The 25,840-nt window shown below is 33.2% G+C and overlaps 1 protein-coding gene across 5 annotated transcripts in view; it reads right to left on the minus strand.

The window, feature by feature from the left end:
* The window catches only part of Bruce (BIR repeat containing ubiquitin-conjugating enzyme), a 571,194-nt gene that overhangs the window by 363,577 nt on the left and 181,777 nt on the right, over positions 1-25,840 (minus strand). For 4 of the 5 annotated variants that reach the window (XM_069833681.1, XM_069833683.1, XM_069833682.1 and 1 more), the window contains exon 19: positions 19,469-19,795. The exons of the other annotated variant lie outside the window; for it this stretch is intronic. In XM_069833681.1, the coding sequence (XP_069689782.1) occupies positions 19,469-19,795 (327 nt within the window). The remainder of the gene's footprint in view (positions 1-19,468; positions 19,796-25,840) is intronic. 5 annotated transcript variants of the gene reach the window in all.

Consider the following 25,840-nt stretch of genomic DNA (forward strand, 5'->3'; position numbering starts at 1 on the left):
TGGGTTTTTCATGTGGGAGTAAAGCAATAGCTATTTCAGGTCATTGTGGATTGTAGGTGAAAGTTAAAAAAAAAGTCAGGTTTGCTATGCTTTCGAACAGTAGACATAGCATCTTGGTATAGCTGTTGCATGTAGAGCTTGAAATGTAAGAGGGTAAAATCATTTTATCCTGCTAAGAAATCTTGCTGAAATGATCAGAAGATTACAAAATGTTGTAGGCCTCTTATTTTATCAGTAAGTAATACCTTTTGGTCTTTCCTTAGGAACTGCAGTATTGGCTCAAGAGAGCAAAAAAATTAAAGAGAATGACGGATATAAATATTTACACCACACCACCATAAAAAAAACCCATCCCACTTGATTAATGACTGTAAAAATATTTGAATTTTAATAGCAATATTATTATCTTACATAATTTTTGTAGTTTTATATATATATATATATATATATATATATATATATATATATATATATATATATATATAAAATAGCTGCCACTCAGTAAATTATAGAAATGAAGATCTAATTTAAGATATTCTCTACATCTACTTATATAACTCCAAAATGTTTCACTTTCATATCGATATAGCATTAATATGTATAATTAATGAAAAATAGTAACATCATGGCATTAACTATAATAATATTTAATTTCTGATGGTAATAATGTCATCAAATCACCTCAAGCTTTGTAGATTTTAATATCCAATACACAGTTGTACTCAGAAAATTACACACCACAGAATCAGATCTGTAAATTATTTTAGCGAGTCTTGAAGTTTTTAATAACCAATTGAATTTGAACTCTAAATACTTACATAATTGCATTAACTATAATAATATTTAATTTTTAATGGTAATAATGTCATCAAACATTAAGTTTTGTAGTTCTTAATATCCAATACACAGCTGTACTCGGAAAACTACAGACCAGAGAATCAGAACTGTAAATTACTTTTTATATGTTATCAAAAAATCACACAAATAAAGATCGACATATTAGCATTATAATGTCAGAGAATCTGAGCCATCTGAACTCTAAATATGTCAGCAATCCTGCAGGTCATGACCTTCATGTAATAGCTTATTGTTTATTGTAGTGTGTGTCTCGTTTTATTCTGAAATGCCATTAGTTCTCAAAACTGACGAAAGATGGATTTTAGAAAATAGGAAAATTATGTAGGAAAACTAACACTTCACTGAAAGTTACTATTTTTCTGAAAATCCTTGGATGGCAAGCTTCCAAATGACGGGTCATTCATTAAGATCCATTCAGCCATTTTCCCATAATTTCCATTACCAGTTCAAAGTATATATATGTGTGTTTTTTTTTTTCTTCTGTATTGAAGATCCCTTTTGTTATTGCCTATTTGCAGTCTGAACCAAATTCCTTTTGTACATTTTTGTATACTAAAATACTGTGTTTATTATAGCCAATTTTTTTGTCTCATATTCCATAAATTAGATGTTCAAAAAAATATCTGGTACTGGCTTATGATTTCCACAAATGTGACAGTCGCATTATGACCCTCAACTGTCACTCAATTGTTTAGTCTACAGTAAATTTTTGTTTATGCAGTTGCACGAGAATGAAAATGGAATAAATTCTTAGAGCCACAGAGCAACGTCAATGAGACTGTAGGCAGGTCTTATATATATGAAACAGAGGAAATTCTCCCACAATATGTACTGTTCAAGAGAGACTTCTCCCAAGAAATTGCTCTTTTTAAGTATACCAGCCATTGATTAATGCGATTTTTTCACACAAGAAGAGCTAGACAAATCTTGGCATAATTTTCATGTGATATGGTATAGGCCTAATTTGTGGTATAGGTTTTATTTGCATGGAATGCAACAGTATGAGCTAACAGAAGCCCACCTACTTTAAGCACTAATATTAATTTTTATGAGAATGGATTTGTCGTAACACATATCTGCATTCTGAATGTATACGAATGATTTTAACATACTTCATTTCTGTTTAAATCATCAGTAATGATCAACATCTCATAAGGAATTGCAAACTAATTTCTAGTGTGTACTTCATCACATGCATGACTTGGTATGACAGTGTGGGAGGTACGTCAGTATTGTTCTTATTTGAAATTCATTACCTATAGAATTCAGGCAGGAAATGAAAGCTTATCACAGACTTTTTCAGCAAGAAATAGTGTACAGTAGTGGCAAAAAAAAAAAAACCGGACCAACCCTTGTAGCTGATTTCCGAGCCTTGTTCACTCCAGAGCACGATAGACTGGTAACTAAAACTTTCGTGGTTCGAATCCTGCCTGGAAAGGAAACTTTTTTTTTGTTCCTTATTCAAATTTATTCCCAATACTTTTCGATTGCAGTGATATCTTACTACTTAATTAACTTATTATTATCAGAACATGAATTTTACCAGCAATCGAAAAGTATTGGAAATAAATCTGAATAAGGAACAAAAAAAAGTTTCCTTTCCAGAAAGAATTCGAACCACAAAAGACTTAGTTACCAATCTATCGTGTTCTGGAGTGAACAAGACTCTGAAATCAGCTACAAGGGTCGGTACACTACTGTAGGCCTACATACTGTTCTAATAAAGGTGCATTCACTGCAATCAATACTCATTCAGGTGTTCATTTTATACCCTATTTAAGCAAACAGACTTTTTTACAGCAAGTTTACAAACAAGAATAAAATATTACGACACATGTTCATTAAGATTTTATATTATTTAAGATTGTTGTTTAGTAAACTGTCCGAAAACAGATCTGAAACCTCACAAGTGATACCAACATGGCACCACTTATGAGACAACTAGGCCAGGTGATAATGGGGTAAAGTGACCAGTTCCTTTCCTCCTCCATTGCATACATCACCGATTAGCTACGTATTACACTAATCAGACTTCAGATTATTTAAAATAATTGTTAAAAATTAAATGCATTGATTATTTGGGTATTTCTCCCTTAAACTGCCTAGGGAACAATGGGATGCATCTGTATCTCTGTTGCGTCTATTATGCCCGGTTGCATAAAACTCAAGATATCTATTCCTGTTGCATAAAACTAGAGATAATATAAGAATAAAGAGAGCTATAAAAGAATACAGTGATGCAGTGAAAGAAAAGAACTAGAAGGAAAAAAAAAGTAGGAAATACATGTGCTTGATACACTAACCTCTTGGTCATGTTTCTAACACATTATCTAATACGTTATGGAAGTCTTTAGAGTTACAGCTTCTTACATAACATCATATACAATTCAAAAGTTAAAATATTGAAAATTGACGCCAATTTGACAAGGTTTTCAGGTAAATATTCTTTTTTCCGTATATCTACAGGTTAAACATAGCTTACTTTTAGATAATCCCTTATATCATAGAAAAATATAATAATAATTGTTATCCAACATTACTCTTCAATGGTACTGAAATAATATAGTAATTAACTTTATGTAATTTATTATTGTCACAGTTCAACATAAATATGAAAAAATTTACTCCTTAACTAAAGTATGTATTAATTACAGTCCTCCAAGATACATTCCCTTGGACATCATGAATTTATGTACCGGTAACAAAGATTTTATGGTTCAGACTGTTAGAAGGTATTTGGCATCAGCTTGCAACCGCCATATTGAATGTTTATCGAATATATAAGGAGTGATCTGGTCATTTAGTTTCAAATAAACTATGGGATGGTTTATGTAATAGGTAACTGCTATCTGATATTTCAAAAACATTTATCGAACAAATAGTGCTATCAAATAGATATCTGACATTCCAGAAACCAGTCATTATACGTATAAATATGGTAATTTTATATGGTTTATTGGTAATATCATTCTCATATTTACAGTTTTTGTTCCTTGTTACCATAAAAAAGTATGAATCGAGGTTTCACTGTATTCATGTTGTGCGATGAAAAAAAAATGGAATTGTTTTTAATGTGATGCGTCGTCTTGTTCTGCCATGCACAGAACAGAGAACACAACTTGTCCATTGTGGGCAAAATATTTGAAGAAGAACTCGATGACTTAAATAGTGATAGTTAAGGCAGAGAATGCATTTTTGAAGACAAAAAAGCAAAAGAACAATTATATCTCTTTCTTGAGGAAAATGAAAATGATCAAAATAAAATTTCTGCTTTTCCTAAGCCAGTGTGCAGAAGATGGAACTCTTGTTTCAAATTCGCGATATATTTGGCATTTCACGTGAAAGATGTAGCTGATTTTTCAAAACCCTTAATGATGGAAATTGACACAGTTTCTGAAGAAAGCTTCGGCTGCCACCATTCACACTAAAAACTTCAACCCATGTATGCCTCTGCAGACTCCACCCATTAATGGAATTAATCACTTTCTTGGAAACGTCAACCTAATAGTACTGAGTAACGTGATGTGATTAAACTATTGGGGAAAGAGTAGAGCATCAATTATCCAAAACAATTGAGACGGGGGATGTTCGGATATTTGATTTTTTGGATAATCGAGCATTTACGAAAACAAATTGTGGTGGTGATATAGGAGCAGTATGAAACAAAGAAACACTGATATTAAACACAAAACTGTACATAGAGTATATATTTTGTATCACATGTCTTATAAAATAACACAGAAAACTGACTAGCCTAGTTTGACGGCCATTAAAGTATGCCTACAGTTTAGGAAAAGAAGTCCAAACTTTTTTTTTTCCAAAGCTAAGACTCCCTCTTTTAGTAGCTAAATCTCGCAAACAGCACTAGCGAAACTGCTACATGGCGAGCGTGCAAATTCAAATTTTCCGACTGGAACGCTTTCAGTTAACCAATGTTTCGGTTGATCAGTATCTGGACAATTGGTACTCTACTGTAAATGAATACTAACGAATTTTAGACCAGTTATGCAAGTTAGCGCTGTTTCTTAATCATGAAAATGATGACAACAATGAGGCTAATGATGACGATGAAAATAATGACAACAATGCAAGGCAATATGAAGATAGTGACAGAAAAAATAGTTCTAAGTCCAAAAAGATGTAATGCAAAATTATACCTAGAGAAGAAAAAGAAATATACTAACAATGTAAACATCTTACAAAAGAGTAAGTGAGTGAGTGAGTGAGTGAGTGAGTGAGTGAGTGAGTGAGTGAGTGGTAGCGATGGAAATGTAAGATACTCTTCAGCAGGACGTGGGTTTTCACTGACATTTCGAGATGTTGAAGACTCAATTCACTGTTTCAATGGCAAGGGGTATTATCCAGTCAACAGATGGACTCTGAAGGAACACCCGTCGATTGCAGTGAAATGATATACAAAAGTTTATGTTCGCAGGGAAGAGCTTTACTAGCTTGACGAAGTTATTTGTGCAGGGTGAAAGACAGCTGTCAACCTGGAAGAAATTAAAGACAGCATTGATGAAGGAGTTTAACATCAAGTTGAATGGTACGGTCGCACAGACTTCTGAATAGGCGAAAAAAGGGAAAGAGAGATATTTATTACTTGTTTGTGATGAAGGGAATAGCTCTAAGAGGTAATAATGAGAATTCTCTAATGCAGTATGTCAATGATGGGATAGAAGATGAATCTGATAACAAATTGATTCTGAATGGTCCCAGAAATTTTAAAGAATTCAAAGAAAAACTACATATTTACGAATGTATTGTTGATAAAGTAAATAAGAGCATGGAAAAAGACAGAATACGAAATATTTTGCAATTATTTTGTATTCAGATAAATCTAATATAATATTTTCACTATAGAATACAAAATGTTGATTGGAGGAACAAAAGCAAATTTCTCAAAAGTGTTTCAGCTGTGGTGAAGTGGGTCATAAATCAGTCAACTGTAAGCATAAGGACAAAGGTATGAAAATGTGATAAGTTCAGACACAATCAGCAGAATGTAAATTATAAATTGAGTGGCTCAGTGCCAGAGTTGCCTAAACCACAATTACACTGAAAAGTTTTATTGAAGTCTAAACTTAAATATCGTTTTTCTTAAATTATATGCTCCCAACTGGAAATTACTTCTCCTTTACCTACAACTAATATTTATCTAGCAAATGTACTGTGGCACACATATAAATAATATTTATAGTCATTCTATGAAGAAATCAGAGGCTTAGAAATTTGTGGGATAGGCAACTATGGCACTGAGCCACTCAATTATGATGAAGAGTACCATTAATTCTGCAAACAATGCTTTACCTCATTTGGTAACAAAACAAGTAAAAATAGCAAATAATAATGTTCAATGTTAAAGCTGTAGTGGACATGAATAGCTGTGTTAATTTGGTCTGAGATGATGTTTATCGAAATATGGGATCACCTATTTTTATCAATCTAAACTTAACAAGCTTTGGGAAGTGCACTATTCTTCTTAAAGGCCACTTTCATACCAAGATCTTAATTAAGAAGAAGCGTTTGATACCAATGTGTATGTAGTGTCGACTAATATCATGAAGATACCCTTAATTATTGGAAACAGCATCTTGAGTAAAGCTAGTGGTAATTAATCAAGATGGCAATCAAATCTCCAAATCAAAACAAGAAGCATTCTTTTTGTAAACAAATGTCGCAGAAAACGATCCATTAGACATTGATCAATGAGGGAGGAACGACCTATTTTCAGTAGACCTAGATGACTATCACCTGCTGAAAATGAAATTATTGATAAAAAATGAACAAATGGTTGGAGGAAGGGATTATTAAGCATAGCTCTTCAGATATGCTAGTCCCGTAGTAGTGATAAAAAAGAAAGATGTCTCCTCAGAAGTGTGTCTAGATTATTTATTGTATATTGAACACGAATATTTTGAAGAATCACTACTTGCGACTTGCTAAATTACAAGACATCTGTGGGTTCACCACATCAGAGTAGACTTTAAAAATTGACTCTTTCATGTTCCAGTAGAACCTCAAAGTAGAAAATACACTGCATTTATGATGCATGCTGGTCTATTCCAATTTTGTAGAATACTCTTTGATTTGTGCAATTCACAAAGTGTTTCAACAATTTATTAAATTGTGTGTTTCATCCTTCAGTAGTATATGGTTTCGTAATAATTAGGGACTATACTTTGCTCCAAGAGGCTAAAAGATTAAGTATTACTGGAGTTTTTAACAGGATGTCGCACATGTATCTACCAACAAAGTATCTGACTGACAGCTCACGTGACTGTTGTTCTGTAAAGTGGAGCAGAACAAAACATGGACCACTTTAACATATACACTAATATTTAAAATTTAAATTATCTACACTGTTTACACTAGAATACGATAAAATTATATTTAAACTATAATAAAGAATGTAGAACTACATTGATACAAAATTATTTACACTATTAAGCTTATGTACAGTTTTATGTATTGTAATGCAAAGTATTTTATTTCATAATACTATAGCCTACTTACTCGTATTTTCTAAACTGAGTATAATAGTGCAAACAATGTTTGATCAATGTAAGCTTTCATTCTTTATGATAGTGTAAATAATGAAAATAGCGTATTTTAGTGTACAATAAGGTTCAAAAAGAATGGGCTGGCAACAAATGTCTAAGTTCCAGAAACAGAACAGTGTGCATCCCGTCTCCTTGAAGCTTCAGTTCACAAGATGACACAATTAAACCCTGTAAATGTGCTGTATTTTATTCTAAAATATCTTATAAAATAAAACGAAGGGTTGATTCTAGCTGCATCAGGACCTCTGAAGAGTGAAATACCAATAAAATTGATAAATAGCTAAGTAATAAGCCAGATTGAAGTATCAGCCTTTGTAACGTAGATGACTTAAGCATGAATCTAAACCAGATAGCATTGGATATAGTACGTTCGAATCTCCACTAGTCTTAATTTTTTATATTATAAATTTACTGCAAGAAGTTTTTATAAACACCATTTACATAAGTACCAAATGGCGTCATCGCTTGGACGTCGATTTAACATTTAGTAACTAGCACAACCCCTCCCCCAGGCAACACTCTTGTCTGTTAATAAAACCGTCTGCATTTATATCTGATTTATAGCTTTTAAAAATATGTTTAACTACAACATTAAAACATGTTACATTGTAAACACAGAATTTAGTTCTATATGTTTCAATATTGGCAATACCGAAGTAATACTGTTTACCATTCTTCAGTTCATATTGGAGTTTAGCATTCTGTATTTTTTGTTTACCTATATTCTTCACAGGGAGCATTGACATTTCTTCAGTCAAAGTCCTGCCAGATTGTAGCATAAGCTATGACATGATCCACTTTAAAATATTCTTTCGTCACAGTTTGACGGGACCTTATGCCATGCTCTCTAAAACATCTCCCCATGGTTAGTGGGAAGCCGGGAATGTTGGATGCCATCTTCAATTCAAAGGTACTTCGAAAAGGGTGATTTTCAACTTCTCTGATAAAATGGAGTCCTCTTCCCTTGTAGAGATGCGCGGCCGACCAGGTGGTATGTGGACAAAATACTAGTCCTTACCATACGCCTGTTTTTTTTATACATGTTTTTTGCATAATGTTTGTTTATTTATATTTGATGTGCTTCTTATTTTTGAGGAAGCAAATAAACTATTAATTTTGTATACATGCCAGGTCGTGCCTAATAATAGCCCACGAATAATATATTACAAATGCATATGTTTGTGGATTGATACCCTATTATGGGTCAGTAACAACAAGAGTTTGGTGCACCCAGAACTCATATTTACAAGCAGAATTGTTTTGAAGCTCATTATCAAGGTTCAAAACGCAACACAAGAGAAAGGATATCATCTGTATATGGACAGGTTTTATACCAACATGGATATTGCTAGGGAGCTTTGGAAGAGAAAAGTTCATTTGTCTGGGACCATTCTGCAAAATAGAAAAGGCTTGCCCAAACAGCTAAAGAAAAAGACACTGAAACTTGTTAAGCACAAATTGCAGCATACAGGAGAGAAGACAAATATCTCGCATTAACATGGGAGGATAAGAGTCGTTACCATGCGAAGTACATGGCACAATCAAGATACGATGGAGGTTTCTAGGAAGACTGCAAAAGAAGTGGAAAAATTCCAGAAGGCTGCTGTTGTGATTGACTACACTTCTAAAATGGGGGGAGTCGACAGAGCAGACCACTATTGTTCGAGCTACAGATTCCTAAAGAAAAGTTTGAAGTGGTGGAGGAAATTATATTTCTGAATATAGGAGGTCTCCCTTGTCAATAGTTTCCACCTATAACATGAACCAACAGTCGTCTAATCTTCGAACTTTGTCTCATCTAGAATTCCGAAAGAAAGTGATCTAGGGACTAGTAGGAAGTGTGCAAAATGCAACATCTCGCAAGAGGGGAAGACAAAGTTTTGCAGATGTGGAAGATCGTCTGAATGGTAAACTGCATCTAATTCAGGAACATGAAAGGAAGGTGACAAAAGACTGTGCAGTCTGCTCTACCAGAAAAGTGAAAGGAGACAGAAGGAAAACTTTATATTATTGTGATACCTCCCCAAGGAAGCCAGGACTTCACCCTGCAAAGTGTTTTCCCATTTACCACACAGTGAAGAAATATCACTAGGTATGTACCACATATATTTCTCTAGTACACAAATATTTTATAAGTTAGTTTCCATAAAAATATATTACTTTTTTACCTAGGACAGTCTGCCACTGGTATACTTTTTGCCTACCGATCATCTATTGTGTTATCTGTAGGAAGTTACTTCATTGGTTTATTTATATTATATTCTTTTGCCTATCTAGGTGGCACTGTGGATTGTATTATGTTTCTGTTTGGATGCACCAGATTACACAAATAACACCATCATTAAGACTTGTATTCTTTTCATTTCTGTGACATGTGCCATAATACACAACATTCTACACTATGAGTGACTAGTTTTGTTTTTCAAACAGTACTCATGACCTTCTGTAATCCCTAAAACAATTTAATACTCTATCGGCCAATTTCACCAACTGCTCACTGCTCAACTTGATAGAAAGAACAATGTAAGTGAGGGCTGGCACAATTGTTTTCAGACTGTTGTAGACGAAGAACCTTTATGCCACTTTTGACAAACTGCAGAAAGAACAAGAGTGCATACTAGCAGACTTTGCACTTGAGAAGAGTGTTTGAATAAGACCCTAGATCATATATAAAACAGATCGCTCAAGCTTATGTTAAATTTGGACGCAACTGGAAAATAACGGACGCTATGCGTCGCTAGTGTCGAGAAATGAGCTTGCGATAACAAACACTAGATGGCAGAGTACCTGAAAAGTACATAGAGTAATACGACTGTGGGAAGACTTTTTTACGTGATGCCACCTCCAAATTTCTTTCTCATTGTAAAGTGAGGTTATGTTACAATAAGACTTTGATGTGTCGTTAAATTGTAGCATACAGAAGCTTGTTTTACCCAAATTCATCAACACACATAGATGACATTTTGGTACATGGCTGATATAATGTTGTCTGCGTTCAATATATAAATCTGTCATCATTTGATGTACGATAACTAATTGTTTTTAATTTTCAGTATACAATACCTCCCTAGCAACAACTATCACAAAATACTAAAAAGAGCAGATTTGTCTGCGTTTGTTGAATGCACATCATGATGCTCACGAAAAGGCACTAATTTATTTTGTGTGACCAAGATTACAATTTTTGAATATGAAGGAAAAGCAGGTATCCCTCTTCTGAAATTTATCCGAAAGGGGAAGAATTACAACTCCCTCCCCCTACACGTTTTCATTTTACAGGTGTATTATATGATGCGATATTGAAGCAGATAAATAATAACTGTACATTTCTCGTCCACATTAAATTCAACGTGTTCATAACGTAGACCTGATATATTGCTTCATGTAGGCTACACAGCTGGCAGTGTTCTTTTTACAAATAAGCGGTCGTACTAATCATTTTCTTTTCATCTGAACTATTGCTAGAATATGCGTTTGTGTTTTTATTTGCTCTGTATGTTGTTAAATAACTACTGAACATCGTCTTTGTTTAACAAATTGTTCTAGTATTCGTTTCATATCAGTCTTACGGTATTGAATTATGTCCATAACGTGGGCGAGATATTATCAGGCTGGAAAATTCGCTCTGAATGCATTTTTTTTACACAATTTTCTAATTTTCAACAGATTTAAGATACCCCGTGCGGTTTCTCTGCCAATGCAGAGTTAATTGCAATATACGGTAATTCTGTTATTTTCCTGACACTTTTATATCCGTTCTCATAAACGTACGGATTTAGATTCTTTACCCTACTGTAGGTATTTTGCTCTCTACAAATCATCGTTAGTCAAATGAAATAGCCTATAATAGTTGTTTGTAACGAATTAGTAGACAACCTCAATCCCTCCTGACCGCCTCCCTTACGAATTTCTTTCTCACTTTAATCAAATTTACTTTATACTGGTCCTTAAATTACTGAAACTAGTGCTGAGGTAGTTACGGTGATTTCTGAAGTGAAAATAGTTCAATTTATAAGGGTGAAATCAAAAATAATTTTTGTAGCCTTTCCTTGTCCTTAATTGGAAATTTGAGTAACTTCATATGACGACAATATTTCTTCCTTCTTCTGCAGTTAACATAATCGCAGATGGACATTTCTAAATGAAGTTTGTTACACAGAAACCTTTGAGACAATATTGACACTTGAAATTCTTTATATAGTTCATCTATAAGAGTTAAACTAGCGCTGAGGTAGTTTCCTTCATACTCCGCTTATTCACCTTGCATACATGAGTCTGTAAACAGGTTAGGTTTGGTCAGTGCTGTCATGGTAATTTTTTTCTTGGCCATACACCCCACCCCTTGTTTTCTCCCTTGAAATATATTTTACTCTCCTCTCTCTATCTCTCCAATTGCCATTTAATTTTTTTTTTTTAATATTAAAGAAGAAGTAAATAAATTGTTTTGCTTTACAATTTAATTGTACAAGTTTGATTTAAAGAATACACCATGTAGCACCACCATAGATGCACACTTGTCTCGATGAATCTTGGAGTGTATATTTGCAGCACTTCTTGTTTTTCAACCATTATTTTATATAATTCTGGATTCCAGTGCTGAAGAGGTGGATAATTTTTGTTTATGAACATCAAACAAAATAGGTACAGTAGGAACAGGAAGAGATGATCTAAGATCTGTATAGATCTCCACGTACAAAACTTAGGCACCATATGCCGTATGGCTCCTTACAGACAAAATTTTCATTTCCCCATACGATTAATTAAAAAAAAATTGTAGGTTCCATACGATATATGGCCTCATGTGGCCTCCATGGCAGCACTGGGGTCAGTTAGTTTAGGCACTTTTACACCTTGCATATACAATCAACTGCATCTCCACAAAAAAATTCCTTATAAATTGAACGGTTTTCACTTCAGAAATCACAGGAACCGCTTCACCCAGGTAAGTAGTTAGCAGTTAATCATTTCAAAGCTCTTGTTATATTATGAAATAGCATCACACAATGCTGCCAAAATAAATGTTCCCAGTGTTAAAATTACAGAGTGTAAATTTCGCTTAGGACAGTTTTTGCTCTGGAAAATTAAAGGAAACAAACAGTATATCAAACCAGCAGCTGAGACACAAAGCACCTGAAATTCGAAAGTGGTTAAAAATTTTTATATTTCGTTCTTTCTTATTTACCAGCAACAGAAGTACCGGTATCAGATTTTTTGCAGAGCTAATATCAGAGGCCCCTCCTATTAGAGAATGTTTTGAATATTATTATATTCTGGAAAACTACATTGGCACATCAACCTCCCCTCCCCCCGCCTGAATTCTAGGCTGAAGCACGAAAATTTCGAAATGTACAAACTACAGATGCGGCAGAATATTACCACAATGGTCTTCAGCAAGAATTTTGTAAGACATATCCAAATATCTTCATGGTCATTACTTACTTACTTACTTACTTACAAATGGCTTTTAAGGAACCCGAAGGTTCATTGCCGCCCTCACATAAGCCCGCCATCGGTCCCTATCCTGTGCAAGATTAATCCAGTCTCTATCATCATACCCCACCTCCCTCAAATCCATTTTATCTTCATGGTCATTATATGTATTAAAATAAAACATATATTACATGTGAAGTATCTACTAAAAATGAGAGAAATAGAAATGGGAAGGACAATAAAAAAAGTGGAATGGACAAACACTAAGAAATTATTCATCTTGAATCAGTATGAACAATAGGATACTTTTTTTTGGTGCTAGTGGTATAGAATATGAAATTAAGTTGCATCAATAAGTTTTTCGAGTTTAGCATTACTTTAAGTATTTATTGTCCCCTGTTGGAAAGATGGAATTACTTTGTTTGAAACTTGATGAAATTTTATTGTACCTTAACTCAATTTATTAAGGTAAAATAAAATTCAAAATAATAACTGCAGGCCATTTTAAAATAAATCTGTTGGATGTAAATTATTTCTTAATTTATTAGGACCATAAAGGTATTGTTACAAGCGATAGATTGAATCATTTTTATCTTAATAATTTAATGTAGGATGATTATTTCGGGAATTGTTATGCTCTAAATTGTGAGGATATTTTAATACTTTTTTAAAATATAAATTTGGAATATGTTTCCAGTTAGTAAAGAGTAATTCAGAGAGACAGAGGTCTCAAGCATATTTAATGACACATGCCAGAATTATTAAATATGAAAAAAAGAGTTCTTGCACTAACATACTGTTTATAAAGTAACCAAATCTTAAGAAATACAGTATATGTACTGGTATTCTATATAAAGGCATAGGAGTGAATATAAATCTGTTTTAAGGAATTCCTATTTAATATTCCTGCTATAGGAACATGACAAAATAAATACAACGCAGCATGGAAGCTAATTCAACTTTATCGAGTATTGTTGATGAGATGTGTTATGAAGGTAGACCGAATCATTCAATATAAATGTATAAATAGGACGAATAATAATAGATTAATTTCAATGTATGTAGTATCAAAACTGAAAGCGGTAACTAGTCTATGAATGATGTCTTAACAAGTATAAATAAAATGGACTCTTGACAATAGACACACATTTGGCTTCAATAATAACTAGGACTTCAAGGAATTTATGGTAGCTCACCTGTCAGGCAAAACTCTGAATAGTCTGCATTGTCGAACTATAGAAGCGCGATTAAAAAGTATTTTTTTCCCCACCCATTACATATGATTGCTTTTTTCAAGTCCCGGTAATAACATTATTAAATTAATTATCCCACATATTTGGGTGGTGCCTTTCTCTTTGTTTCTGACATAATTTATGAGAGTTTCTCTTTTACACTTCAATAGAGAAATACAACTTTCAGTGGACAATGAACGTGTAACTCTAATGGAACTCTAAGAACCACAGCATTAATGTTTTCTTCTTTTCTTTCATGCCCTTTAGTTTTTGTTGCAGATAACATCATGCTATTGGATAATTATACATGCACCTTTCTAATAAAATTGGCATATATTTCACTGGTCTCAGAAGTAAAATTAAATGTATAATAGCTTCTCGGTGCAAAATATTTACTGAAAATTATTGTAGGATTTGAATAGAAATGCCACTTCTCAGGCAAGGTTATTCGTGGATGACTGTATAATATATAGAAAAAATTAGTGATAAATCTTGTATCACCGCCTTGCAAAACTAGCTTGACGTTATTGAAAACTGGACTACAACAAAATTAAAATCAATGTGAGCAAAAGTAAATCAATATGTATCCTTCTGTAAAACACAAAATTAAATTCGTCTCATATACCAATTAAATAGATCACCAGTGCCACAAGTAAACACTTAGGTACTGTATATATTTTAGTAACAAACTGGTTGAAATAAGTCACTAATATTACAAGGATAGCCTGAAAACACTACATTTCTTTATGTGTATTCTTAAGAAAGCTAACTGAAAGTCAAAAGAATTAATGTACATAACCCATGTTCGGTCCACTGCTGTGGAGTAATGGTAGGCACATCTGACCGTGAAATGAGTGGGTCCGGGTTCAAATCCTGATTGGGGCAAGTTACCTGGTTGAGGTTTTTTCCGAGGTTTTCCCCAATTGTAAGGCGAATGTCATGTAATCTATGGCGAATCCTCAACCTCATCTCGCCAAATATCATTTCACTATCACCAATCCCATTGAGGCTAAATAACCTAGTAGTTGATACAACATCGTTAAATAATCAATTTAAAAAAAAAGACGTCAGATAAGCAGAGGAAGTTACAAAAGCTTGTGGTGGTGAATTTAAAGTTTCCGTGATGTTCAAGAAAGGAAAGTACTACAAATGGGAGGAAAAATAGATAGCCTATATTGGTATATTCAGCACATGATATTACACAGGAAATATCACCACATATGGTTGTAAATAACCAAGAACATTTTAAATCTGAATGTGTATTTTAGTGTAATCAAGTGTTGCTTTGTATAATAAGAACTGTAGGCACTGTGTATAAATCTCGATATGCATCTGAAAAAAATAGTAATCAACTTGGCAGAAATGTTCGTGTGTCACAATATAATTCGTAATATTTTATTTGTTAATGGCACTGTTATTTTGATTAAAGTATGTCAGCAGTTACATGTACTACACAAGTGTCTTAATTCTTTGGAAAACAACTATTTATGTCATTTGGAACAATAATATGAACATTTTCCATTTTGGTAATAAATTAAGTGGCAAGAAAATGTTCGTCACACCATATAATATTTCATATTTTTTACACGATTAATTATTCCTTTTCATTAAGATTTTCTGTTTATATTTTGGAATGCTTACGTTAAAAGACAGTGATGTCTCTTTCATAAACTCTTAAGTATTTAATTAAATATCCTGTGAAGATCATAGTTACTTCGAAAATGTTGTGTGTGTCACTATGGAATGACCCATCAGTATTGTTAGTATTGTTACAAATTACAAAACCTGAAACTGTTAAAATGGGATCAGGAGTAGTGACAAAAAAATGTAATGTTTTAGGCCTACATCAACATGACTATTTTAATCCAGTGTCTAATAGTTTTTAAGATTTGAAGGCCTTTTGAGGTAAACAGTATTGAAAATGTGAGGGAAGGGGTATTTCTTGGTAATGGATTAGGCCTGTATATTTTATATTATTATTAACTATATATTGTTAAAGTACCTAGTAAATATCGTAATATGTATATTATATAATACTGTAAACGAGACATCACAGGCTGCAAACTAGATTATTCTTGTTTTTGTATAATTATACGAACATGTATGAAATAAACAAGACTACTATTGCTTAGGTTAGGATAGTATTACTTATATATTGTAATCAGGCTATATGCACAAATTTTCCAATATACTGCTATCATAACTAAATAGGTAATGTTAACATTAATTTTCATAAGTTTTTGTGGTGCAAGTTAAAATAATTCAAAGTAAAGTATAACGAAACTCCGACAACATTATAATTATGAACGTCAAATTCTCTTATTTTATTTATTTTTCAGTGTTTGGTCCCTTATTTCCCATTATTCTTTGGATTTATCTTAGTAAAATATCAATTAACGGATAAATTATGTTATACACTCAGTTGATAATATAAATAATATTCACGACAAATATATAAAAACAGAAGAGATAACGAATCATAATTTAGCCGACCGATAACTTTATAACATGGTCTACATATTCTATATTCTATATAGGTACATTGGCTTTGCGCCGAGAGATTGTATTGCATTCTATTCAATACAAAGGCGTACTTTATCTTATCTCTTCGCTTCGCCCACGTGACAACTATATTTAGCTCCCTCGTTCCGAACTTGCCGAGGTCATATAGGCCAATATTTATCCATGGTCATCAGTTGTCGACAGTACATACGAGATAATCTCGTAAGCAGGAAATAATCGATTTAGACCGACCAGACCGGTTCAGAGTTCGTGTCTCGTGATGGTGTTGGTCGTTGTGCCATCTGTTGACGATTATTGAACTACATCAAGCCGGCCTCGACTGCAAACCCTAAAGCCTATATAAAAGAGCTATCTGTTAGTATATATGATCTAGGATAAGACCTAAGAGGAAGTGGGTGACTTTGCAAAATCGTCTGTGCTCCACTGCTGACCAATATCAAAGATATAAAGATGACAACAGGAAATTTGATTACGTGCAAACCATATGCCACAATATCAACATTTAGAGATCGAAAGGAAGGCAAATCTAGTCGACTGCTATGAAAATTATGTTTTAGAAAAACATGACATTTAGAAAATGTAGAGTTTAGGAAAGAACATTTAGGATATTTCATAGGAAAAAGGGCTGTTAGGTATAATGAGCATTAGGAAAATGGATTTAAGAAAAATGATAGGGAATCCTTCTCTATACTCAGAGTTATTATCCACAAATCCTTTATTGAAGATTTATACAAAACGTAAGTGCACACTGATGCAAATAAAATTATGAAGCAGTCTTACTTCATAAATGTCCAGAGGATGGCCAGCTACACCCTATGTACTAAACGAGTAATACAACTATTCATTAGAATGAGAAGTATTGGCAATCATAACCACATTGAAGAAGTTCCATGTGTACCTACATTTTTTACAAATTGTACAGCCTTCCAAAAAACGGTGAGCAAGAAGGATTTAGGCCTAATTCCAAAGTTTGCTGGATGGGCCTTGATAATGAAGGAATATCGATACACCATTGAACATCAACATGCAAGGAAGGGGAAACATGTTAATGTTCTGAGTTAATACCTTATTCTTTATGCAGTTCCTGATGGACTGGTAGCAAGCATAAGGAAAGCTCAAGAACACGACAAAGGTCTCAATACCATTAAAGAAATATGCAGAAAGTGTCCCTACAAAGATTTCATTGATTGAAGTTCTCGTTAACACTTTGTTAAAAACATAAAATTTACTCTGTCACACGTTAAAAGTGTTAAAATTCTTCGACAGACGGCCCGTTTCGACGCTATTTGTCGAAGGTAAATACCTTTTTAACAATTTTAACACTTTTAACGTGTGACAGAGTAAATTTTATGTAAAGATTTCATATTTCATGATGATATACTTTTCAGGTTTTGTGAAGATAATGAGATTCTGGTAGTTCCAAGAAACATGAAGCATGAGATCATCAGAAATTTTCAAGAGAGAGAACATATTTCGGTCACAAGGACAAAATTCGTTGAACAAGAATTCTATATCCCCAATGCAAAAAAAGATTGAAAATATAATTTCAAACCATGTTAAGTGCTAATAAAATGGAAGGCTGGAAAACAAGGATTGTTGCATCCACTACACAAACAAAATGTACTATTACATACATATCACGTTGACCGTTTAGGTCCCTTGGTGTCAACTCTAACAGACTATCATCACATCTTTTCAGTGGTTGATAGTTTCACAAAGTTTGTGTGACTGTAACCAACAAAGTCCACCACTGCAAAAGTAGTAATCGCTAAGTTGGAAGCATAAAAGACAATCTTCGAAACTTCAATGTAAATCATCTCTGGCATGGAACAAAATTAATTTCACATGAATTCGAAGATCATTGTAAAGATGAGAATATTAAGCACAGGCTTATTACTACAGGATTACCCTTGAGCTAACAGACAAATAAAGAGCATCAATTCTCTCATAATCTCTGTTCTTATAAAACTTTCATTTGCGGAACCATCTAAATGATATATGAATGTTGACACAGTACAACGAACTGTCAATTCTACCTATTATCACAGTATTGGAAGAACTCCAAATGAACTCTTAACTGGAGTTAGAATGAAGAATAAGACAGAACTGGAAATATCTATTTTATCAATGAAGAATTACAGAGTTTAAAGGAAAACGAGATCAGTTCCAGGTGGAAGCTACATTACAGATCCTCAAAGTTCAATAGAAAAATAAGTCCTCCAATCGCCACCGTCATTCTGCCTATAAGCACCAGCTGGGAGACCTGGTTGTGATCAAGCGCACTCAGACAGGACTTGGACTCAAAGTGAAGAAGTTTTTTGGTCCTTACTGCATCACAAAGCGAAACTAAATGGTAACTACGATGTATACCAAGAAGATGATCATGAGGGCCTCATTATCAACCTGTGCTAAGTTCATGAAGCTGTGAGTTGATGGTTATCAATTATTCAAGATGGATGACTTGTAGGATGGCTGAACATGGAAACGAGATCGAAGTAGCAATGGTTTACTGAGAGAAGGCAGTGATGAACAGGCATTGTTTCATATAAACATGTAGGATGTTAAAATTATTTACATTTGAAAAAGTTTTTGTATGTATCCTTACAATCTGTATCATCACACTCATACTTTCCATTATATATATAAATAATTATTATCAATGTTTTAAAAATATATATTCAAGTGGAAACATTCACGATGTTTTCGAATTACTTTTAAAATTTTCCATCTCCAATGTATCATTTTTAAATAATCACAACCAAGGTGTATCTACAATACATTGTACTGCCAACAGTAGACTTCTAGTATATCACCAATCAAAATAGAATAAACAACCATGCAGTAGAACTGTAAAATGCAAACCTTCTTGGTTTCCTGTTTTCTGTTGTCTACTTCACATGATGCATTTTCCTTGGCCAAACCAATACCTGAACTTGCGAATCTGGCAGGAGGTGGGCCTGAGACAGTAGACTGTTGTGAAGATGAACTCGAGCTAGTTTCTGCATCTGCCACACCTCCCCCACCACCACTGCTACTGCCTTGACTGTATAAATTCACAACTACAGGCGCCTTCACTTTTGATTTATTCTTATTCTCAACTGAATACAAAGATTGGCACTTGAGCTTCACATCAGAATTAGACATTATTTGAAAGTAATCTTCCTTCTTCATATCTTCATAAAATGAAATCTAATGGCAAATGGATAAAAATACTAATGTTAGTGTTAAACACACTGACCAGAAGTTAAGCAAACAATATATCATCAATTAAATAAAAATAGACATCCTAGTTTCAAAATTACATACATATTCACATAGAAACTTTCATATCCAACAGGTTAACTTCTGTTACAAAATCTGCACCTGTGGCAAGCAGCACATGCACACAAAAAAAACTCTCTCTCACTTGTGTGTGCACACACGTGCGGGCAAGTATGAGTGTGCAAGTGGGTGCATGTGCATATGTCTGTATATGTATATATACACAGTGAAAAATAAGTATGGAATACTGCTAATAACTTTATAATGTGAATGTTTCCTAGAAGTGTTAAATGCTATATTTATTACATGTACATAGCTTAATATTTTGCCAGGGACGTATTTTGCGGGCTACCGGCGGTAGCCCAAGGAAATTACAAAAGAAAAAGTTTATAATATAACATAATGTAATAATTTTGTAATATTAGTTTTACCATAGTAATTAAAATTAAAGTAATTGTTAGATATATTTTGTGTAATAATAGGATCAGCGGTAGCCCAAACCCTTTAACCAGTATACGCCACTGTATTTTGCACATCATTTGGAAAATTTATATCCTCGTGTATACAGTGTGTGCCAAAAAACCATTTTTCTTAAATGACAGCCTATACTTATTTTTACATTTTTAACCGTCCTTTTAATTGTGTGTACGGAGAAGTTAATTTATTCTTTATTATATTATTTCCTTTAATTTTAACTTTAAGAAAATACAATTATGTAAGATGAATTTTGATGATTATGTCAAATGAGTTTTTTAAGCAAACATGTTATGTCTTTCTTACCCTTAGAACAAATGTTCGAAGTGAGCACCATTTACCATCAAACAATATCCCAGCCTGTCACGAAAATTGTCTGATGCCTTTTGTACATAAATGGATGGATCAAATGCATCTTCATTCTGATTCTCTGTTTCAGTTCTAATAAACTGCTAGATCTGTTGCAGTACACTCTGAATTTTAAGTATCCCCACAGATAGTAATCTAAAGATTGTCTGGTGATCTAGGTGGCACTGTGGATCGTATTATGTTTCTGTTTGGATGCACCTGATTAAACAAATAACACACCCTTGCAGAGATCTTATTCTATCACCATATCCAACCATCATTAAGACTTGTATTCTTTTCATTTCCGTGACATTTGCCATAATACGCAATATTCTACACTATGAGTGACTAGTTTTGTTTTTCAAACAGTACTCATGACCTTCTGTAATCCCTAAAACAATTTAATACTCTATCGGCCAATTTCATCAACAAATGTTTAATACTAGCTTAACGAATTGTTAAGCAATTGGCTGTTAGTAATTTAACAGATTCTTAAAAGGAGTGTGTTTCATCGACATCTTTAAGGTTTTGTTAAGTAACGAATCTTTAAACATAATGAGTTATGAGAATCTAGGACATCTTGACATTTTTTCTGCTTTCAGAACACTGCCTTCTGCTTCAGTTGGTCTTACTATTATTAAAGTATGTAGGTATATAATAATCCTCTGTGGCATTCATGTATTTGTTATTAACTGTCTTTAAAATTTGAAGAGTGTCACTAATACTAGTAAGTTCGTAGTTATGATTGATAACAGCAATACACATTTACTTAATGAACAATTCCCTAATTTAAATAACCTGCTTTACAAAATTGTAAAGAAATAAATTCCTTGATAATCCACTAGGTTTGCCAGGTGTATTGTTTTCTTTATATGCTATGCACTTCTGTAAAGCTCAGTTGTGTTACTGCATCATTGTGGTCAGGTCAGCTTCTCCTCAACCAAATTTGTAAGTACTAAAACCCATAATTTTAAATTCAACATTCATTCTTAGCTTTCAATTCAATTTTTTTTATACTTCCCCATTATATTTTTACAGGGCTCTGATTTCATACGCCCCTAAAACAGCAGCACGAGCGAACTACATACCGTAGCATGTTCCGCTATTTTGTGAATTGTGCCCACCTGTATCTGAAAATTGCCAAATTATTATGTTATTTCTTTGTACACTTATTTATTAGCACACTGCTTGTTTTTTCTATGTTTTGTATGGTTTTAAATTTTATGTCACATGTATCATTTTAAATGGCATATGTTTGAACCGCCTATCATATCAATTTTTTAACACATTTTAACAATTGTCTTAAACCAGAAAATTTTAAGTGTTCGTCATTTGTTATCATTTCGATGTGACCTGAGGATGCCATATTCATGGCAAAAACGTTTGTTTAATGCATGATCATTGATAAGTAATTTGACGGTAATAAATCCATATATATTTGATACTTATATTATATTTATCGGACCCAACATGCCTTTGAAACAATAGAGAGGCATCTGCACCACAACACACTACTCAGAGCACTCATTGTGTCATGTGTTTACTCATGAAGAATGGCTAATCATTACGTGAGAACCAGGTTGCACTAGCGGTGACCTCGGTTGGTGATTCTACAAACTTATCAAACAACCCTCGTACATAGTAATTGCAGAATTTATGACATGGGGTCAGAAAAAGCCCCCCCTCCCCCCTATAAGGATTTATTAAATTTTCATTTCAGCTTCTTTCTTGTTACAGGTTTAACTGTTAACGTAAGTCTCCAGTTGGTGACAATGTTGTGTTTACATTTCAAAAGTAGAGACAGCATTGTTGCATTGTTATTACAGAAATGAATGTTTTATATGGTGCAGGTTATAGTGAAACACAATTTCGAGAGATTTATAAAATGATGAAGTACAATTTACAGAAAGTGATGGAAGTGTTGATCAAATAAACAAAAGAATACTATATTAGCATATTGTAATAAATGTGTTAACTAATTCTTCAGTAGAACAAGACTATGAGGAACAGTAGAGTAAGTAATAATATTACCCATGTTTCCTGTGATATTCATAGTAGTTAACTTTGTTTCCTGAAGTTCTCAGTTTGTTTGTTATCACATTCCTGCAATTTCTGTGCTGTGAAATGAAGAATACTAAGCGACAAGTATTATTCACATGTCCTGTAATATCTACGTCAGTTACTTTATTTTCAATTTATAACCTGTGAATACTGTAGTAATTTTATGTGTAATATCACAATAACAAAATTAAAAAAAAAAAAAAAAAATTAGCATTAACTTTTATTTTCAACTGATTCTTCGGTGAGATAAGACTGTGATCAAGAGAAATATGAAATGTTCAGAAGACAAAAACTATCCTTGTTCCGTCTAATATTTATCCGAGCTACTTTTGCTTCTTGAAAATATGTAAGTACATAAATAATTAAAATAAGAAAATAAAAGATTAAAATATATATATATATATAAAACAGAAATGACGTACTTTTATATTTCATCTATTATTTGCATGCATTATATTCATAAAAATGCATACCTATGTTGGAGTCATTCTAGGGTACAAGGGTTAATAGTCAAATAAATGTAACAAAGAGAACTGTAAAGCAGTTAATATTATTTTATGATAATATTAAAAGATACGCGAAGAAAGCTAAACTAAATGAGAAACTCAAATGTTTCAAAACTGGAGGAGGAACTGCTATAATTTCTAGGGAGACTACATACTTACTTACAAATGACTTTCAAGGAACCTAAAGGTTCACTGCCGCCCTCACATAAGCCTGCCATTGGTCCCTATCCTGTGCAAGATTAATTCAGTCTCTATCATCATATCCTACTTCCCTCAAATCCATTTTAATATTATCCTCCCATCTACATCTCGGCCTCCCCAAAGGTCTTTTTCCCTCCAGCCTCCCAACTAACACTCTATATGCATTTCTGGTTCGTCCATATGTCCTACATGCCCTGTCCATCTCAAATGTCTGGATTTAATGTTCCTAATTATGTCAGGTGAAGAAAACAATGCGTGCAGTTCTGCGTTGTGTAACTTTCTCCATTCTCCTGTAACTTCATCCCTCTTAGCCCCAAATATTTTCCTAAAAATCTTATTCTCAAATACCCTTAATCTCTGTTCCTCTCTCAAAGTGAGCGTCCAAGTTTCACAACCATACAGAACACTGGTAATATAACTGTTTTATAAATTCTAACTTTCAGATTTTTTGACAGCAGACTAGATGACAAAAGCTTCTCATCCGAATAATAACAGGCTTTTCGCATATATTTTATTCTGCGTTTAATTTCCTCCTAAGTGTCATTTATTTTTGTTACTTTTGCTCCAAGATATTTGAATTTTTCAACCTCTTCGAAGGATAAATCTCCAATTTTCATGTTTCCATTTCGCACAATATTCTGGTCACAAGACATACACAGGTGATACTAATTCAAAATTGTTGGCAATAATTCAGCAGTAAATTGAACTGTTGTTAAATCAATATGATTGCGATGCTGAATATAATGGCAAGCATTAACTTAAAGAATATTTAAAAACAATTACAGTATTTCACATTTTATTTCACTGTCGAATGTGAGTGACTATAGCAGTAGGCCTACAAGTAATGAATGTAAATTTAATCAATTTTCTATTATAGGTCTGTATAGAAAATTAATTAGCTCTGAACATTCACTTTCGGTTAAATTACTCTTTTCAAGCAAAAACATTATTAGCAGCGCTAAGCTTCATTCTGAAAACTTGGTAATAATTTGCAATGAAGATGAAAATACAGAATCAGTACCAAATGTATGCAAAACATAGTAACAAAGGTTTATTCCAGGTGCCACAGAAATATTGCAGATTTAGCAGTGTAAAGTTCCAATCTATGTGAAACGGAAAAAAGAGCTATAGTTAAAAGAATTTAAGGCTCAAAAAGAATTGCTAGAACTTAAAAAAAAAAAATGAAATGTTGAAAAGAGAGCAGTTACAAATAGAAAAGAAGAATGCGTTACTGAAGCAAGAAATATTAATGGAAAAACTGTCTCAACTAAAAAGAAAGTGAATATTTGTGTAGGTTAGGTTATTATAGGCTACATTTTTTAAAATTATTTGTGTATAATTTTGTGTTACAATGTAAGTTTTTTTTTTGTTTGCCTTTTTTATTTATTTATTTCTTTATTTTTAAGTTGAGTGCTGATTATTTATCTTAAATATTAAAACACATTTGAAGGGTACACGGGAATAATGATCAAGGTCCATTTTAGAAAGTTTCGAGAAAAACTAATTTTAAAGTTTAAGCACTTAATACTTTGTTATGTGTGTATTTAATAGAAATTGACGTAGTGGAATGTCAAGAACGATGATTTCTTATTACTAGCTACACCACATGATAGTACTTCTTTTCCACTATAAGATAGCATTATTAACTCAATTTCGATTTTTGATGGACCTTGATCGTTTTTCCCCTGTACCCTTCATTTGTTAATTTTCGTACGAAGCAAAATGTTGTTCCGTCATAGCATTTCTCATTGCTATTGCCATACTTTGCTTGTTCTCTGCAGTAATATCAGAAAAATAATGTAGTGTGGTCTCACTGAGGCAATAGCAGCAGAAACTTCATTAACTATAAGAATTTCGGTTGCTTTCAAAACTCCAGCATAAAATCTTACGGCTATGCGTAGCTGTTGCATAGATGATAATGGTAGTTTCTTTCTGTTGGATAACAACCTCACTTCAGTCTCTTGTAATACACTGAAAACAAGAGTCTTCAAGAGCCAGTATCTCTCCAGGAATGTTCTGCTTGATAAAATAAAATAATAATTTCTTAATGGTATAGTTCTAACTCCTTCTTTCTCCTCTTCAGTATAGAAGTAATCGTAATATCACACCCTTAAAATAATACTGTCGTAACTATTAAAAGTTAGTTTTGAATACATGCAAGATAAACATTTTAAAGTCCTATGAAAACTCAGGATTACCTATAGTCACGACGCTGTTATTTCCGGCGTGACTCCTCCTCTTTGCTTACGTCTTAGGAAGTGAAGGCTCTATAAAGTATAGGTAGGAGTATCGTTCGCCATTTTTGTTCTTTTGTTACCGAGTTACCAGACGAGGAATCTATTTGCCACACCATTAAACATTATCATGTCATAGCTCCTATGAT

This window comes from Periplaneta americana, chromosome 8, assembly GCF_040183065.1.
Source record: "Periplaneta americana isolate PAMFEO1 chromosome 8, P.americana_PAMFEO1_priV1, whole genome shotgun sequence".
NCBI lineage: Eukaryota > Metazoa > Arthropoda > Insecta > Blattodea > Blattidae > Periplaneta > Periplaneta americana.